The following is a 21,294-nucleotide window of genomic DNA, read 5'->3' on the forward strand; positions in this document are numbered from 1 at the left end:
AAAATTATATATTCACAGATACATTATATTAAACAATAATAGGAACAAAAGCAATGAAAATTCATTAAAACACTTTTTACAAATAATATTAAATATTTATTAAAAATGTTGGGTTTCTTAACTATTTTTAAATTTAATTTGGTAGTATACAACTCTGACGTGATATAAATATATATATCAAGGGTCAAAAAATCAGTTCAGAAATAAAAATTAACCCTGTGTGTCCTATATAGTTATTACAAAGAATGTTGCAGGTGTTACATATAATTTAATATGTATATATATATTTTTTTGTTTTGTTGTTTTTTTTTTTTTTAAATAAGAACTTGATTGCACGAATACAATATGATTTTAAAAAAAAATTCATAATATTTCATTAACCAAAGAATACATTTATTAAAATGGTATTACTTATATTTTAATTCAATTGAAATCATTGAAATAAAATTGATTGCACATATTTAAATTTTAGAAATTACATAAAATAATAATTATAATAAGTAAAAATTGTTCATTACATTTTATATGTAAAATAAAAATGTATACATAGAAGAATAATGTAGTTATGCTTAGAGGACACTAATAAGGGTAGTGGTGAAAAATTAAAAGAATAAATTAACATTAAATTTATTATGCCAATATTTTGACTATAAAAATAAAATATATTCAAATTCAAAAACTTTTTAAGCTTTGGACTACCTAGATTGAGAAGATTCTTCTTTTTTAGGTAGTTGCATATCTGGAGGCATTGTTCGATGAGTATTAGGAGATGGGTCTTTTGGTCTTAAATGGGCTTGAGGATGATATCCAAATAATTTGGCCCTATGTTCTTCTTCCTCAGCTCTATAAGCAGCAGCAGCAATTAATGGACTGAACCTTAAAGAATCATATCTAAAATAAATATAGGATTACAATTTAAAGTTAAAAAAAATAATGAAAATACGTAGAACCTAAATGATTAAATCTCTAATTATCATTGTTTATTAATTTAAATATTTAACTGATTAAAATACAATTGTGTGTACCTATACTGATCCCATGGTGAAAAATGTGTTGGTAGATGTGCAGCTCTTTGAGGATGTCTCGGTGGCGGAGGTAGATAATGAGATGGCGGTGGAATACGACCCAACATCATATTATTTAAATCTTCTTCTTTGGACATTAAATTAGGATCTTTTAAAGGCGATCGTTCTCTCATTTTAGCTACTTGTTGCTGCTGTTGCTGATGCTGATGTTGTAAATGTTGCTGTTGCTGTTGATGTTGAAGTTGTTGTTGGTGTTGGTGTTGCTGTTGTTGATGCTGCTGCTGTTGCTGTTGATGCTGCAACTGCTGCTGCTGAATCATATGTCTTCTCTTTTCTTCGCGTTTCACTCTTTCTCGCTCTCGACCTCTTTCTCTCTCTTTCTCGCGTTCTCTTTCACGTTCACGCTCTCGCTCTCGCTCTCTTTCACGTTCTCGTTGTTGTTGTTCTACACGTTCTGTTTCTACAGGATCTGGTTTTATTGGCCAACCTCCAGAAGGGCCATATGCTGGATTTTGTGAGGGTAGTCCACGAGAAGGCTGTAACCTAGCCCATGGATCATTCATGGGATTGGGTGGAAATGAGGATATTGGTGGAAATCCAGCCGGGTACCTCGTAAACATTGCTGCAGGACCTAATAGATAAATTTATAAATTATAATAATACAAAAATATATTTATAGACAAAACAATCATTAAGTAATAATTACCCATAGGTGGATAGCCAGGAGGCAATCCTGGATGATGATGATGAGGTGATGTAAACGGAGAGAGATCGTGTGGTGGTCGGCTAGGTGGAAATAAATGTGTGGGTGGCCTTAATAATTCAGTCTTTGGCAACGGATTGTTTGCAACATTTTTGGTTTCTGCAACTTGTTGTTTCTGTTGATAATGATAAATTTCCCAGGCCAATCGCACATGCATTGCATTCCATTTTCCAGGTTTCTATATAAATTTTATCATAAAAATTAATTAAAGTCAGATTCAAGAAGTAGTATATATAATATACTTACACTTGACTTTGTTGGTTTAGATGTATCGGTCAACTGCTGTAAAATAAATAAATATAGATTATAAAATTATAATATATTTAGTAATTAGTATAAGCAGAGCTGAATCTTTAAGGTGGAGGATGGAGCAAGGTCTGAGATAATTTTTTTTAGATGAGGTCTCACAATTTAATTTAATTTCACTAACGCGAGGTCCAAAATGTCAAATAAAAGCGCGAGACTTGGGATAGGAGTCCTGCTAATCTTTGTTTAAGACCAACTCTAACTACAGGGTTCAGAACCTAAAATCATCAAAATAAACACTTAATTTTTTTATTAAAAACAATCTCAAAACTCTTAGCTAATGCCCCTCTTTTACTTAAAAACTTTTAACATAACAAACAGCAAGACAGAAAATAAAGTTATCATAAATTATTGTGTTGATCATATATCAAGGAAATTGCTCAAAATCGTAGGTAATCAAGTAATTTGAAATATTTTTGTTGTATTGCCCTAACACCAAGGTTGAAGCATGAAATTTCAAGTAAAACCAAAAAAAGTAAATATTTTAACCCCCAAACTCTGATACACTCAATAGTTAGGTAATTTACAATTAGCTAAATAGAATATATTTTTAGGAGTATAAAATACATGAAAAATAATAATGTTAAAATGAAACCATTATGTTAAATTATACTGGTATAAAAAAAATGATAATAAAAAAAATAGCAATAAATTAAAAATAAATGACAATACTGCTTTGTCTAGAATATATGAATATTGTCTATAGGGTGGTTCTTAATTATCAATATTTTTTTTTTCATGGTTTGCACCCTCTAAAATTGTTTTAGAATGCAATTATATCATATAACATGATTATAATACAATTTTAGCAATGGTAAAATTAGCTCATTAGATTGAGTTTAATACATGCCCCAAGTTTCTTACTCGTGTTTATTTTTACATGATTATAGATTTACAATGTTATCAATAACCAATATATATTATGTACAGTATTAGAATCTGGCAAATTACCAATTCTAAATAAATATTATATACATTATATGAAATTAGATTACAATGTAAAATTACTTTTGGTGTAAATGTTGGCATATGATTTGGTGGTGTAAATGGTGTATGACCCATTGAAGAATGTAGCAAGCTTGGAGTAAATCCTGGATAGCTACCAGATAATAGATTCTGCCTATAAAATGGCGAATCAACTCCTCCCAATTTAGGTATATCTTTAAACTACAAAATGCATATACATATATATTAATTATAACTATATTATACAATATTTTATATCAATTTTTTAATGCTAACCAGTGGAGGAGGATATAATGCTGAAGTTGGAGCTGGTGGTATTGTTGGAGCATTTGGTATAGTTGTAGCAGTTGCAGCTACAGCAGGGATTAGTGGTGTTGCCGTGTGTTGGTGAACATGAGTATGTTGATGTTGATGATGGTGCATTTCTGTTCGTAAGTACGGTGCACCAACAGCTAAAGTTCTTTCTTGCGATGATGCTAAAAACCTTGAGTCTAGTTCTCTCCTTAACATGTCAGCTTGATCTAAATTAAAATCATTTTAGAATGCTAAATATAACAAATATTTTCAACTTTAACTTACTTGATTGAAATAAAGATTCAGCAGAAAAGGGATTATGAGCAGGTGGTGCTGATGGCAACGAAGAAGACTGCGATGTAGCAGTAGCTACTGGAGAAGAAAATAATGGAGGAGGGTATGATGATGGATGTTGTCGAGTAATATTTGCCATTGTAGATGTTGCAATACTGTTGTTCCTGAAAAATGTTGTTTTAATCATTTTATAGAAAATAATATACTCCTTAGTAATAAGCTAGTGTACTTACCCCATTGGACCCCATAATGGTGGTTTATTATACACAAGACTAGAAGGTGCTGAAGAAACAGTAGGCGTTAATGTTGGAGTAGCAGCAGGAGGTAATACTAACGATGAAGCATTGAATGATGAAGGAGAATTTAATTGAGGACCATTACTTCGATTTAAACTATTAACAATACAGAATTAATACATATTATTTGAATAAAATAGATTTTTCAATATTTTAAATTTACATATAACTATCACGATCTCTGTTTGGACTTGGTCCTCGTGGCGACTGCCCTCTACCAAGCACTGGGTGTCCACTCAAAATTGATGTAGTAGTAGTAGTAGAAGTAGAAGAAGCAACAATTGTTGGTGCAACAAGAGGAGGTGCTGACACAACACTTGATTTTGTTGATATCACAGACATGGGAGAAGTTCGACTTAATCTCTATATAAATTGAACAAATTTTATAAATAATTATTAATATAAATGCATTGGAAGCAAAATATAAAATATTTTATTTTCTTTATTTTTTTCTTTTGATTTAAATACTTTAGTCTCATAAATCAAAACTAAAATACTAAACAACACCACTAATACTTTCATCACAATTGTAACACTATGTATGGGACGACTAAATTAGTAAATAATATAAAAAAAAGTTAAATTAATAAAACTACTGTTTTAAATTTTAACTCTACACTGAATATACAATTATGTCATGTCAGATAAACACAAAGTTTAACTTTATTGCAAAACTATTTTTTGTAGAAAATTACACCTAGTTGGTTACTTTGGGCAGATAAATGTACAATTTTATTACATTTTAAAATCTAATAAATTAAAAATTTAATACTTTTATAAAATATTTAATATGTCGTTTTCTTGAAATCAATTTTGGTTTTTTTTTGTGCTATTTATAGACAACTAAAATTTTCTATTTTTTTTTTTTTATTTATACAATATACAATTATGTTTGTAAATAAAAAAATGCTTAAAAATTAAATAAATGATAGTTTTTATCAAGTTGTTCTTCCTTATATAAAATATCGAAAATGTGTTTTCATAGTTCGAATTTTTTTATAAGCGTTTAAAGTACTACATTTTTTAATATTTAACTTTTTTATTCAAATTATTAATATTATTACTGTTTGTACTTTATTATTATCAATTTGTTTTTACTTCGAGGTTTGGCTGTTTAAAATAGAATTAAAATAAATCAAGTGTTTAAATTTTTACAAAAATCGTCAAATATTCATGATATTTTTCATTTTAACAGTTTAAATTTAAACATCTAATACAAAGTTAATTATAAGTTTATTTTGCATAACTCAACTAGTAAAAACAGAATTAATTTATTTATTGAAATTTAAAGTTCTAATTTTGACAAAATTATACGTATAAACGAAAAATACCTTTTTTTCAATAGCTTAGTTAATCATTTATTTATTACAATAATTAATAACTAATAATTTCATATAACACGCAAGGTTTTGTCAAAAAACGGTTAAAATTTTCATAGATACATTTATATACTACTAAATCTATTAAACATTAAACAAATGAACAATGGAAAATAATTAAAATTTCGAAACTATAATATACTACATTATAATGTTAAAAGTGTAATTTATTATCAAATTTGATTTTGTTTTAAATATTTTAATAAAAACGTTTATAAATTATTATGACTTAAATTGGAAACTGATTAATAGAGAATAATAATAATATTAATGATACTATGTTTTAAAGTAACGTAAAATAAATACAAGGTATTTGGAATTTTTTAAAAAGACGGAAAATTTAAAATGAATATAATAAATAATTAGATATTAAGTTAAAAGGTTTGTTTGTACATACACGATTACATGAAGGAGTTTTTAAGTGTTTAACGAGGGGAAATTAAAACTGTAAGTTCGTGGAAACCCAAAAGTTTATATTGGGCTGAGCAAAAGTCGATAAGCGGTGAGCTTTATGTACAAGGTAGGGGAGGACTCTGTTGTAGTAATTAAGGAGGTACCAGTACCGCCGCCATCATGTAGTTTTATCATTAACCTTCTCTAGACTTCTCGTCGGAGCAGCCGAATGGAAAAATTAACATCCGTACCAAGGTAAAGAGAGGAGGGAAAGATATAAAGTGGGAGAGAAAAGAGTGAAGCGAACAAATTCCGTGCAACGTTTCCCTCGGCTTCCTAATTACAAGCCCGTTTTCTGCTCCGTTGAAACTCTATTAATATTAATGATGCTGTTAAACTTAACAGCAAAACGATGGTCTATCTAACCATCATAATCAAAACTATGGTCAATGCATTTTCAAATAACAGTTAAATGTATGGTAAACAAACGTTATTAATGAGTAATATTAAAAAAAAAATTAAGGTATTTAGTTAAAATATAAATTTAAAATTATTTAAGTTGTTAAAAAAAAAAACAACATAAATATGCATAAAAATTTAAATAGTAAAAAATATTACTATTTTTTTTAACCAATAACATAATAAGCGTATTTGGAATAAATGACTTTGTTGACAATTTCTAAGTGATTTTAATAGGAAATTACTAGTGTACTGTAAAATGAATAACTTGAAAGTTTTTTAAGATAATGTACCAATATATTAGAAATTTTTCGTATAAGTTTATAATTATTTTAAATAATTACATATGAAATAATACAGTATATCGATGGTACTGTATAAATGGTTGGATTAAGTTCAGAGGCCAATACTATTATAATATTATATTAAATAGTAACTACATGGCATTGATTACAAATAAAATAAAATAATTACAAACTTATTTAAGATTTAAGTTAAAAGTTAGTTGACTTTCTCCCGTTCCTTTAATGAGCCTTATAGTTGAAGATTGATTAATGAATAATAAATTCAATAATACTCTTGTTCTGTATTTCTTTGTAAATAAAATTATAAATTTATCATCAATTTAAAAGGAAATAACGTAATTTGGTTACACCAATTTTTTTCGATACTTTAAGCTTAATTAAATAAGGATTATAAGTTCAAATAATTTTAATTTTCGGAATAAATTGTTATAGAAATAAAATCGGGTGATAATCATTGTCTATTATTATGATTTTGTATTTAGTGATATAAATAAGTATTATACCTACTAAGAAAAACTAAGATTTTTTTCCATAAAACCAAGGATCAACAAGTTTCTTTAGCTTTTTAAGTATATATTATGTTAATTTTTAAAATTAATGAGTATGTAGTAAAACAATTATTATAAATATTAATTAATTTAACCCCTTATATAAAAAATATAAGTGGGTACTACTTTTCTGTGCGGTGAGTATCAATTAAGTTACTGTAATACATAAAATGTTAAATTTTAATTCAATAATATATAATTGTATACGAAAAACGATTTTGTGCGAAGACGGTTTGTCGTTCTATATTCTAAGTATATTTTATGTTATGTTTTCTGATTTTGTTATTAAGAAAAAAGTAATTAACTTTTTGAAAAATATTAGATTTGAAAATGTGTATAAATATAACAATTTGATGACATTAAGTGAAAATTTCTAGTATCTACGGTTATTCGTTCTCAAGTTACACACACAAAAGATTGAGTTTGTAAACAACTAGGTTTATGTAAAAAAATTAGTTTTGCTGAATTTTTTTTTCAAAAATGGTGGATAATTTTAATTTTAATTTCGCTTAGGTACAAACTAGATCTAGTTTATTATTCCTAACTACCCTCAAAATTAAAAATCAAAGCATTTCTTCTATTTAACGTGAATGTGTACACAAAAACTTAACACACATTATTTTAAAATCAACATATTCATCACTCTGCTCAGAATATGAAATTGTTATACTTGTGAACTAAAACAGTACTTACGGCTGCATTTGATAGCGCAGATGGCATATATGGTGTATTTCTGTATGGAGCATACAACGGTGGATAATGTTGTTGATGAACAGGAGGTTGGTATGGAGCGCCAAAATTGTTTACCGGCGTTGCTGTTGTTATTGGACTGCTGGACGTGCTAGGAATCGTAGAAGAAGCAGATACAGTCACTGTGGATGACTGAGTAGAATATGGGATATATGCACTAGACACTGTAGCCAATAACGATGGGGCAGATTTATATGGACTAGGAAGATAATTAGGTGAGGGATAAGGGGCACCGTGAGGTGGATGATATATCATATTTGGTTTTTGCATATAAGGAGAACTAAGTTGGTGAGGAGAAGGTGTTTGATTTTGGGATTTTGGGATGTAATTCGATGCAGCGTGGGATAAAACTGGATGTTGAGATGTCGAAGGAGTAATGTAAGAATTTGTTATGCTCAAAGACAATGGACACGCTTGAGGTGGTGTTTGGTATGGCGGTGCACTCGTAGGTGGTACCGGATTCGTTGAAAAATTCCGAGGACTATTGAGTCCTGAAGATGGTACCTAAATAATAATAAAACCACTATTTTAGAATATAAAAATAAAAATTTTAATTTTAAGTGAGTGGCTATTTTTCAATTTTACGCTATGTAAAGAACATTAGTATTAGATGCATAAAATAGCACACACTAATATGAATCATACTCAACAGAAGACAATGAATGAAATATTATATTTAAATAAGAAATAAAGCCCATATACCAAGATATTTATGTATTCATCTAAATCAATAATATAATGTACGCGGATATTAATACAAAAATAACAAATTCTATAAATTTACCTATATTTTTATAATTAATAACTAGTAGTAATTAACAAAAACATATTATTAGCTGCTGTTCGATAACATCCCTTATAAGGCGATCATACTTATTTTATTTATTTATAAGTCACTGTAATGATAATTATGATGCACGTGCGAAACATGAAAATGATTCTAGAGTGTATAGTGTATACCCACATATGTTTTTTTTTTATCCAAACAAGTGCGATATTAGGCAGCTTAAAGCTGGTTTATTTCTTATAGAGAATACTGATGTGACGATAAATACGATAGTTTTAAGATGAACTCGTTTCCATGGCAATCCGGGTAGTATACCGGGGAGAGTACAGTATAAATGCCCCGCGATAATATAATAATAATAAAAAAAAAAAACCTTTGCCAATAATGGTATAAACTATAAAGAGAAACTTGAAACGAGTGTATGGAATACATAATGGTCTTCAGAGTTTAAATACTATATAACTATAGTCTATAACTATTTGTTTATATAGTTGATGAAATAAAATACAGTGCAAAATAATTTTATTTATATATAAAATTCATTGAAGTAGACATATAAACATAATAAATTAATAATATTTTATGAAATACCGCTGCTAATCTTAACATGATAATGATTATTTTATAAATTTGATGATGAATTAAATAATTGTCATTATAGGTGAAAATATATTTAGTGTAAAATTTATTCAATAATGATGTATTTGTTAAAATAAGGATTGACGGTATAATAGTACTAAGAGATGTATTCCCAAATAAATAATCTTAGAGAAAACTTTTAAAAAGCAAAACTACACGTTGGAAGTGAATAGTATTTATTGATTACCTTTTAAAAGCAAGTATAACAATAAAGTAGTAAGTAGTAAGTTAATGGTAATTCATATCATTTTAAAATTAGATTTTGACATTAAAATTCACGGTTTACTGAAATATACTACGATAACCTTAGGATTAAAAGTCCGGACAAAAAGACAATAAATTTAAAGAAACAAAATAAAATATATTTAAATTATATTGTATTACTATTGTTCATCACTTCTAATTTGTTTTCTTTATATACTGCAATGTTAAATATTTCAATAGTAATTAGAAAGGTATTTATTGATTAACAACAAATCTTTAATTCAATACCTTGAATCTACTATTTTATTAAATTTATTAAATATTATTTAGTTCAAAATTTTTTTTTAAGTTATGTTAGTTTTGAACTTTAACATTATTCGATTTTACGCATTTTTCAATTAATATCCAAATTGTAGGGTGATTGTTACATTAAATATAAGAGAACAGAGTATTCCAAATTTCATACATTTCATTAATTATTGATCACAATAATGAACATCAACAATTGAATATTGTATTAAGAAAATAAATCAAAAAGTATACCAAATAGTAATATAATATAGGTTTTAACCATTTTATTTATTTATTGAACTTAATAACTAATAAACATTTTAAAATATAAATTATATAATTTGGAAAGAGCTATGCTAAAAAATATCAGTGCAATTATAATCAATAACAATATATCTTTATAAATAAATTTTAAAATATTGTATATTAAAATGTATGGTAATTTTACTTACTGGGGAATATCTCGACGTAACTGTAGCAGGAGTCGTTGAAGTTTCATGTCCATTCACATGTGTATTTTGAGGTTTAGGTGTTGTAGGGGGCGTGGATACTGGAGGTATCGTGGGAGATGGACATTTTGGTTGAGACACCTGTAGAGCCCGAGGAGTTGTTGAAGGAGGTGGTAACATAGGATTTTGTGAGAGCCTAATATGAGTAGTAGATGCTGTGGTTGTTTCAGGCATAGAATGGTTATCAAATTCTATGCCATTAACTAATGGGGGAGTAGGCTGTCGACTTGGTGGTGTTATTGATATAGGTTCTTTTGAGACCGTAGCAGATACATTCTGGGTAGGTTCAGAAGAAATTCTTCCAGGTAATTCATCTAGAAAGGTTTTAGATATTTAAAAATTAAATATTAACTTAATATTAAAATAAATAAATGTATATTATAACCACTATTAATATTCAAAAGAAATATTTTCAATTTTATAAGTTTATTTACGTATAAACATTAAATGGCATTATAATTTAAACTTTTGTTCAACACAATAGACTAGATTAATAATTACATGACACTAAGAAGAAAATATAGTAGCATACAACTTAAAAGTTTTTATAACAGAAAGCTCAATAAAATAAACATTATTAAAAAATTTTAAAGACTGCTTACCTTTCCTGGAAACTAGACTTGTTCTGAAAAGATCAGAATTATCTGAACCCTGAAACAATAATAATAAAATAAAAATTATATAATTTTTTCTAGTTTGTTTTCAGTACTCAATAAAATGTTATTATCATTATTATTATTATATTTTTAAAAAGCCATAATTTGAGCTACTATAATTTTAATAACCCCCGAGTTTTACGACCACAGGTCTTAAAAAAAAACATATAAGCTTTGTGTGGTAGTCGAGTTAACGATTCACTGCAATGATCGTAAACCATATTGTATTGAAAAGTAGACGAGCTATTCAAATTCAATGACATTAGAACGATGTAAATTTTAGAGATTAGTATTTGTTGGACTATATAATACAATTTAATTTAATATATGAGATAGTTAACATTTCACGACAACTAATTTAAATTATTATTAAACTACTTCAATTTGGGCACAAATACATTCAAACCTATTTCACAGCAGATCATTTAATAAATTTGAATTTTATCAAAATACATAAAAATAAAACTTGACCCTTGAAGTGATTAAGCTATAAATAATTATTTCTGCAATAGTTTTTATCAAATTAATGTTTCTCCTCCGATACGTATAACAAATTCCGTCTACTATAACGACGTACAATAAGAGTAATATTTAATTGCAAAGTAAAATAAAATATATTTATGTTTTTAAAATCATTTTGTACTTTACCGTACACACATAATTATTATACTTGAAAAGCGATAAAAAATAAAAACAAAAATAGGATTCTTACACGAGTAAAAAAATAATAATAAAAATATTTTAAAAATTTTATTCAAGGTCCGTCACTGACGAACTATTCACATATTTATATTTTAAAATTGTGCACGGGATAAAGTAAAAACGTCAAGTGCTACACTCAACACAAATATCGACATGCTGTAATGATCGAGCATATTTTATTAACTAACATCCAAAGTAACAGTTTATTTAACGTATAAAGTATATTTTAATATTTCCCACTTTTTTTTTTAATTCATAGATAATATCTTGTGAATACGCGTTAAACAAGGTCATAGGTAATATAGATAATGAAAAATTAGTTACAATAACTTGTAAACGCGTACAAATATTATATTATTTATTACATAGATTAAAACTTAAGATTATTTTCCTAGACAAAGAATAAATGCTTATTATTCGTGGTGAAATAGATATCTAATATTTATGTGCGATTAATTATTATATTAAAGCTACTATTTCGAAGTTTGTTCGTTTTAGATTTTGTTATATGTATTATGATCTGATTACCCAATATCATTAATTGATAAAATGTACATGGCCCACTTCGATAATTTAATACGATTAAATGAAAACTATTTATTTTATTTTCAAAACATTTTTCTCTTCTCGATAACACAAATGGGATAGATGGAAAAAAAAATTGAACAAAAGATGTCTCGATACAAACGCTGAACCAAGTAGTCGTTGTACTGTCATCTATACTAATTAGTAACTATAGATAATATCGTCGTTTCCAATATTGGAGAATTTGATTCATAATAGAACTTCAAGAGCGCATTACGTGGATCACTGCAGCTACCGTTGTCGACAAACACCTCGCGTACCACGGCGTAGCATAAATAAAACTACCGCCAGGGGTATGCCGTTCACACTGTGTGCACGTAGTATTACGAAAACACGAGACACACACACACACATAGATAGAGAGAGAAGGCAGATACATAAAGCCGCGTGGGCTTTGAAACGTCTATAAAAATATATAAAGTTAATATAGTGAAACGGAAAAAAAAACTATATAACAGAGACTGGAAAGCATTAACTTCGAAAACGGAGTTTTGTTTCGCACGCGTATATACTACTATTAGCTATAGCTAGTTTCGGGTTAAGTTCAGCCGTAATCACGACGTGAAAATGTGATCCCGATAACGGATCTGATTCAAGTAAAGACATTTTCGCGACTACTGTTTCTTCGACGATGTTCATATACAGAGCAGCACATTGTCGCGCCACGAGATCGATCATCACGACCGACTCGCGAATATTTGATATAGGTAATAAATAGAAAAACACGAAGTTTGGATGTTTACCGTCCGGTCGTTGCAACAAGGTCTGTCTACGGTCATAGTGGTAGCGGAGATGTTATTGCGTTCAAAAGGCGGCATCTTTCGAGAAGAGCATGGTCGCGGACGGGTGTGGGTGTATACTATGCGGCGCGTATAATATTATGTCGGACGACGACGACGACGACGTCGGGCGTTTCCGTGTCGATCGTCGGGACGTAAACAACCGCGTGTCCGCGGGCGATCGGTCGCAACGACAGTCGGCCGACAATTTTATTGTCTCACAAATAGGCGGGAAATGACGAACTGCGAACACGTGCGCGCGTGAATCGGAATTCGGTGCGACGACCGCGGCGGACTTGGCAGACCGTAAACACCGTAACGAACACAACGGCGCGCGCGCGCGCCAAGCTCACCAAGCGACTACTGATGTGACTCGTGGCTTGGTGCTACGGTAGCGCGGCCGAACACGCCACCCGCCGTATTGTCGTCGAGGAGGCGACGAGACGGCGGTGGCCGGGAAGGGAAAACGCGATACACTACGGCGCGCACGCGTCACTCCTCGAGCGCACACACAGCCGCCGTCACCACCGTCTGGTTACGCCGCCGTTCGCCATCGTTCGAATTTCCCCCAAGGGTCGTAAAAACTTTGGCGGACTTGCGCATAAGCACGCGCTGAGAAAGCGGAAAAACACGGGAGAAAATTCCTGCACGTCTGCCGCGAGAGAAAAAGTATAGTAACCAGCAATCGCATTATATATATATACACACACACACACACGCGTGTACATAGAAACTGCACATACTTCCTCGTCCATTTTTTTTTCTTTTTTATTTAAAAAATATCGACCTGTGTTTTTTGTGTCATCGAATATGCTAAGAAAAGTACGATAATATTACAGGACATTATGCATTTCATTTCTACGTTCGATAATAATAATTGTATAGCTCCTCGCGATTATCATCGATAAATGTGCGACATCGATTGCGCGTCTACTGCTGTATTAATTTTCGCGATGTCTATATACCGAGACACGAGAATCGTCGTTAAACTGTGGCCGTCACCGCGAGGGTTGGAAAAGCCCGGGCGACGGAGATGAGCAATAAAAAATTCAATACATTCAAAGGCAGCAAAGTATATATAATATTTATACATATATAAATAAGAGGAGGAGTAAAGAGGTGCTGTGGATGTATGGGACGATTTTTCTTTGCCCCCGCGCTCGCAAGTGTTAAAACTTTTAATAAATATTCATGTCGCTACCACTGTAAAGCGACGTTGAAAAGCCCATTATTATTATTTGTAGAAGGAAAAACATCAACGAAGATTTTACCTCATCCCCCTCTATTAAAGATAACTTTCAGACTTTTGTGTGTTCGCCCAGGGGGAAAGAGAGGTTTTCTACTCAGGAACAAATCGACGAAAATAAAAACTAAACGGATACAGAAGAGAAATGGGTAGACAGGGCAAAAAGGCCCCGGGCCGACAAGATTTTACAGTCGTTTCTTTTTCTTTTCTAAATGACGACAGAGAGAAAATAATACAATATTTTACAGTTTTTATTACCAAAATAATCAAGATTACACGAAATAAAATGAACTCAAGAAATGTAAATAAAGGTTAGGTTAAGATTTTGACACAATACTATCACCAACGTTTTTCATATTATTTAAAACCACTTTAGCGTCATATGAAAGTAATGACGTATCAAATATACATAAAAACTTCTTTATATTAAAACCAAATCTTATGATATATGATAAGCATACTTAAAAGTTATCAAAATACGCACTCCATATTAATAATACGTAGCCAAATATTGTATAAAAATATGTTATGATCTATAAGACTATAAAAAATATTAACGTTAATGATATTCAATTAAAAAAAAAAAGTCTACTATTTACTCGTCATAATTTTCACTAAATAAATACTAATTTGTAGTTTTAACAAAATTAACGAAGTTTTTTTAATGATTTACTCAAAAATTTAAAAAAAAACATTAAAAATCACCACAGTTCAAATACATTTAAAATATTCTCAATATAATTAACATAGAATTAATTCAAAATCTCAATTTGAATAACCATAAAAGAAATCATCTTAACAAACGAATTTCAAATTATAAGCTATCATTTTAATAATTAAATTTAAAAAAAAACATTAGTAATTTAATAAATTATAGCATAATTAATTATTCATTAATAATAATATTCAAAGAAATCTTACCTTATCACCTTCGTCTTCGCTATCACACTAAAAATATAATAAAAATAAACAATTAGTAAAAAATCAAAAAATATATTGATTGTAAGTAAAAAAAAAAATATAATCGCGATATAAAAAATAAGTTATAATTAGGGCTCGGAATTATATGCACTAAAAATTCAAATATGTACTCTTTATTTTTATTAAGTATAAATAAATAAAATTGAATGAAAGTTATGCATACACGGATCACGACAAACACGACGAATGTATGATTCATTAAAATCTACTCAATAACCAATTACTATTTGTCCCGATAGGTCTCAGATAAGATAAGAAAACGACTTTGTCAAATTACATGGGCTATAAATACATATAATTATAAATACATTATTTTAATTAAAATAAGCAAAATATTACATATTATGCATTTAATAACCGAATATATGCATTATGCAATATAAGTCGCAAAATGCAGAAATATGCAGTACATTTCAAAAAATGACAAAATATATAAAATAAAACTTTATATTTAGGATCAATTGACAACAAATTAAACTAGTAGCTTACCTAGCTATTTTTGGACTATTTAGAAATGACATGCAAATGCATATAAATCCGGGCCATAATATTATTATCTTACACACACGAAATACGCAATATATTAAGTTAACATTCCATATTCCAAAATCCTAATACAATTTTTTTTTTTTTAATATTTAATTAGAGTAAAATAATTGAGAATTACTTATTCTTAGACTGAAAGATTATAACGATACTTCGTGCTTTATCTTTGAATTTAAAAGAAATCCTAGCTCACTTTTTTATGACCTGTATATGACGAGTATATGAACAAAGACATTTGAACTTTGAACGAGTATGCAGTAGTATTCTTTGAGGACGTTACAGCTATATAAGTTGGCTCTATTTACCAAATGGAAAACAGCAAATATACGTTTAACAGTTCAAATTTCGTGTAGCCACATTAATATTAAAATAAATTAATATAGAGTCGAACTTAAAGGTAAGAACATTATCTGTATTCACTAATACGATTTACACACTCGTTTAAATATTTGAATATTGTAAAAACAAAAACAACGAAAGAATATAGATAATTGGACAGTTTACTCTAATATTAAAACTAACACATAATAATTGGAACTTTAGAGTTCAAATTTACAATGCTATAGTAGGCAACACATACGGGGGAGGGGGGTATGACATCCTTTATAACATTCTAACACTTTGTACTACGTTCCACTTCTTAAGAGATTTATCATTTAAAATACAATAATAAACTTTAATAACATTTGAACGCTTACAATGAATAATTAAATTCTTTAAGAAAACCAACAGTTTTTCTAAAAATAGTTTAAATACAAACATTAACAAAATTGTATAGATAATTTAATTTTAGGAAGATCCTAAGAATCAAAAATTAAATAATAACACAAAATAATGTTAACAAAAAATAATTTTCATTTTCCCCGTTTTAATTATTTTTCTATTTTTTTTTTTTTGCAAAAAATTGAAATGTAAGTTCGTATACATAAGAAATAAATAAATTATTAGCAAATTAAATTTAAACTGAATAATAATCCACTTAGTATAAATTTGTTTTTGATAAAAATATGGTTTCCCCGCAGAGTCAACGGCGTAACAGCGGGCGCCATGACGCTGACGCTGTGTCCAACACTGCGGGAAGACTATACCTTAAAATACTTATCATTTTCTAGTCAGAATTTAAAGAGATAAACATAACTTTTTTAATTTAAATATACCAATAGTATTTATAATTTTTTTATATCGTCTATTAAAATGAATAGATTTTAAAATTAAACTATCTTATCTTCTTAAAAAAATAAAAATACAATGTATTACAACTCACTAAATTTAAATATGAATTACAATTCAAAGAATTTTTTTAAATAAATTATGCTAATATTTTTAAGTACACTGTTTACTAAGAATGTATGAGTAAAATATTAAAATATCAAATACGTAATTTTAAATCGCGCGATTAAAAGTAATAAAATAATAATAATAAATACAACTTACAATATACCCTCTGCCTGAACTACAATTGCTACTCGCCTATAAAATAAAAAAAGTGTTAATTATAATAAAAAATGAATAAAATACAATAGGTAAATATTTTGATCTTACATCACTAAATCGTTCTCTTGAACTTGATCGTCTTTGACCACTCTGACTAAGTGATGATGTAGATACTTTATTACCAGATGGTCTTTTAAAGGATTGCACAGAATTCGAATGCACAACAGAAGTATCATTGTCTCCTCCTTCACTGTCGTGTTTTAAATCCAACGACGACGAATCCTATATAAAAAATATTCATTCGTATAATCAACCTTTGGTAAAATTTTAACACAATTAAAACTTTTATATTAAACATTTCACCCATAAAACAATACATAAATTAAAACTGAATAAAATTGTTTTTATATATAACTATTTTTTTTAGAAATTTTTAAGTAATGAAAAAAAAAGAAATTAAATTTCTCAAAATTAGAATCATGTATTTATTTATAAAATAGGGTAACTTCCTAGTTTCGTATTTGTTGTCGGACTTACCTTATTATGATTAAAATTATTAGGTGTTGTAGGAGGACTGGGAACATTATATTCGGTTTTAACAGGTGTAACTGGAGTACTGGAATTACTGTCGTGATGATGATTGTTATTATTGTGGTTATGTGCATGATTTCGGTGATGCTTATGATGATTCCTATGTAAAAAGCTTTGAGTTGATGGATCTAATCCAAGAGTCACTGCACTCTTCACCAAACATTGTTGCACACAATTCTAAAAAAATTTAAAATATCAATATATATTTATTTATTAAATTAATTATACACAACTATTAACTAAACTTTTAATTTTGAATCACAAAACATAGCAAAACAATTTTTTCTCAATAATTGTAAAAATCAATAAAAAATCTTAAATATATTACTTATAAGTTATAAATAATTATGGAATAATACGAGCCTAATATTTACTTCTCAATTTTAAATTTAAATATTTATTTTGAGTCCAATTAATATCCATTAATTAGAATTAATTTTCTTTCATACAAATCAATGATTTATTGGTTATAAATTAAAACATAGAAGTTTCTAAGTATATATGACTATTTTTCACATAATAAATTAAAATGTAGGTATCAATATTTACAATATTACACTACATTATTATAAAATAATGTAGAATATTCTAATATATCTTCAAATATTAAAAAATGTTTTTTATTTTTTTAATATCTATATTTACAATATGGTGAAGTAATAGTTATTTAAGTACTAGGCGAACCCTATACCATTTAGATGCTAATATAGAATTTAAATTTTGTAATCTTTTATAGATATTCTACGATAAAATAATATAATATAGAAGATAATAATACAAAAATATATGTATATATTTATTATTCTAACCTAAATGTAAATTTATACATGCATTCCATAACTAGTAAGATAAATTTAAAATTGGCAATATTAAACTTTATAAATAACACAATATGCATTTAAACAATTCTGCATATTACATAATTTTCTTTATACGCATATGGAAAATAAATTATATTCATTGTAAGTTGAATTAAGATGCCAACGCACTATACACAACTACTTAAAAACAAGATTTCATTTTTGTAATAAATGTAGTTAATTTTAATAATAATAATTTATCTATATGATAACTATTTAATAATAATTTAATTATATTTCTCTTCTATATTATAAAACACTTCTCTTTCCTATTACACATTGCACCATTTCTTCACTATTTTCATTAGTTCTCTTTTTACTAGTTTTAATGAATATTATGTTTCCAGTGTTTGTTATCTCTACTTCATCCCACCTTTCATTAAAACTCACTATAACTTGGGCACGTACCATGGTGTCCTTTAATATTTCAGACAACGATTTAAAACATTCTATCAAAGAATTTTTTTTGTTCAACAAGAAATTTAAAATTTAAATGTTTATAGTTGACATGATTCCGTCACTAATAGCTACAGTATCTATTTAAACATTGTATGATCGTAAAATAATTTTAGAAAATAAATAAAAATTAAACTTATTGTTAAATGCTGAAACTACCTTTGTAGTTATTGACTATCTCAATAGTCAATACAATTCACATGAGTATTCGAAATCTTTTTCGTAGACAATCATATTTTTAAACAGTCATAATATCTTCTAATATGTCTATATACGTGTATACTACTTGTAATAAAGCAAAATTTTCAAACTTACACAAAGATGAACCACGTGTAACCAAGATTAACAATTTGAGGAAGATGACTAACCAAAAAAAGCTAGTCTTTGAACCCTTTAGTCATATTTTTTTCTACGCAATATATTTCAAAATTTTAAATTTCTTTTTTTGTTTTTGTTAATTTATTCAAACTTGATCGAGAAGGTTATTTTGTTAACCACCATGAGTGCTTTAAATTTTGAACATATTTTAGGGTAGAAAAAATAAAACATTTACTTAACTTTAAAATAACCGTGTACCCATATATCTTCGGTATCACGGTAAGCAAAGAAAGGAGTGACCTACAATAAAGTATCGTCAACCGGATAATTAATTAATTTTATTTTTAACATAAAAAGTAAACCTATTTCTTATAGAAAAAATTGTTTTTCAAATGCGATGATTTATTATAACTTGGTAAATATAACAATAACCATTTTATATTATACCATAATTATTTGCGCATAGGCGAATCAGCGATGCGAGACCACTCACAGGTCCAAGGGGGGAGGGAAGGGGTGATAGCCCCCCTTAAACTCTAGAGAATTCTAGGATGTCTGCTTTCAACAGCCGATAAAATGCATTGTCTGCTTTCGGCAACCGATAAAACGCATTGTCTTACCGATTGCGTTTAGGTCGAAACTCTAGTCTTCTAATCAAACACTCAAATTTGACTTAAGCAATAAAATATTATTTTAATTTGTATTAAAAACTATATAATGTCGTTTCAATACTATGATAATCGTAGTTGTTAAGATTTCGCCGATTGTGATATATTCCTGATGATGTATTTCTTTTTTAGTTGACTTACGTGTTCAACCTCAAGTACATTTTTGATGAGAAATTAATGCCAGTGTTAGATTTAAATAAAGTTTAGCTATCTAGTATTCATAATAAATATGTTTTTAATAAAAAAAAAAACAGAATCCCAAAATAAAATTAATAATGTGATGGCACAAACTTGCGAGTAATAGCTATGAATTAGAATTTATCAGAAGACCTTGTAAAAAAAAAATACTTCGAAGGAGAGATTCAATTATTACACGAAGATACTCTAAATCAAAAAAAAAAAAATCTTTACATATAAAGCTTTAGATTATGAGCAGAGTGAGTCATTATGTTAATATAAATACAAGTAATCAAACAGTTTGTAGTTTTAAACATTTAATTACTAAATATAACACATAGTTTATACAATAAGAATACAGTATATATTATAATAATAATATTTTAGAGGGGGGGGAGTTAAGATTTTCAAAAATATTTACACTCCTGAATACAAGATTGTCTCCGTCAAGCCTATTAGTTTAAATACTAGTTGTACAATTATTTATAAGACTTAGGATAGAATTTTATCCGAGATGCCCCCTCTCCGTAAATATATTATTGATCTACGCTTGTGACAGACAACTATGTAGATAGTACAGACTTTACACATAGTACAGATTTTAAATTTATAACTAAGTTGCTAATGATTTTAAATTATTATGATGGTTGGAATTTTAATAATATTAATTGATTTACCTTTTAAAATCTAAAGTAAAATATACACTACAATTTAAATATATTTTTCAAGTGGCATTTAAATTCAATCAACACTCTTAAGAACTAACATCAACTTTGTTACCTGTACTACAAGTGAAATAACAAAACTTAACTGATGGCCGGGTATCAATTACAACTTATAAATGTCACGAGTGTTATGACAATTAAATAACTATTATGTATTAATAACTTATTAATATTATCTTATAATGCATTAACAATTTTAAAATTAATTATCTGTTTTCACATTTCCGTTTTTAATAAAGATGATATGATTTTGATATTTTACCTGCCTTTTATACTTTAATATTTATTTGATGGATAATGTTGAGTTGTTATTACTTATTTTAAGCATGAATACATTAGTATAATCAGTAGTCTACAATTTG

The 21,294-nt window shown here is 28.1% G+C and overlaps 1 protein-coding gene across 4 annotated transcripts in view; it reads right to left on the reverse strand.

Annotated features, from left to right (window-relative positions):
- Positions 1-524: 524 nt before the first annotated feature.
- The window catches only part of LOC112603337 (autism susceptibility gene 2 protein-like), a 31,760-nt gene continuing 10,990 nt past the window's right edge, over positions 525-21,294 (reverse strand). The window contains exons 2-17 of one of the 4 annotated variants that reach the window (XM_025351852.1): positions 17,675-17,905; positions 17,246-17,419; positions 17,138-17,173; positions 15,098-15,124; positions 10,811-10,859; positions 10,152-10,522; positions 7,722-8,282; positions 4,108-4,307; positions 3,882-4,040; positions 3,640-3,812; positions 3,337-3,581; positions 3,103-3,261; positions 2,035-2,067; positions 1,732-1,966; positions 1,026-1,656; positions 525-891 (exon numbers count right to left, since the gene is read on the reverse strand). In XM_025351852.1, the coding sequence (XP_025207637.1) occupies positions 696-891; positions 1,026-1,656; positions 1,732-1,966; positions 2,035-2,067; positions 3,103-3,261; positions 3,337-3,581; positions 3,640-3,812; positions 3,882-4,040; positions 4,108-4,307; positions 7,722-8,282; positions 10,152-10,522; positions 10,811-10,859; positions 15,098-15,124; positions 17,138-17,173; positions 17,246-17,419; positions 17,675-17,905 (3,480 nt within the window). In that variant the 3' untranslated portion in view covers positions 525-695. Of the gene's footprint in view, positions 892-1,025; positions 1,657-1,731; positions 1,967-2,034; positions 2,071-3,102; positions 3,262-3,336; positions 3,582-3,639; positions 3,813-3,881; positions 4,041-4,107; positions 4,308-7,721; positions 8,283-10,151; positions 10,523-10,810; positions 10,860-12,894; positions 13,265-15,097; positions 15,125-17,137; positions 17,174-17,245; positions 17,420-17,674; positions 17,906-21,294 lie in introns of those variants that run through there. The other 3 variants (XM_025351853.1, XM_025351851.1, XM_025351854.1) reach the window with 3 other exon arrangements.

This window comes from Melanaphis sacchari, unplaced genomic scaffold (genome assembly GCF_002803265.2).
Source record: "Melanaphis sacchari strain LSU unplaced genomic scaffold, SCAv2.0 Contig106_pilon_pilon, whole genome shotgun sequence".
Lineage (NCBI taxonomy): Eukaryota > Metazoa > Arthropoda > Insecta > Hemiptera > Aphididae > Melanaphis > Melanaphis sacchari.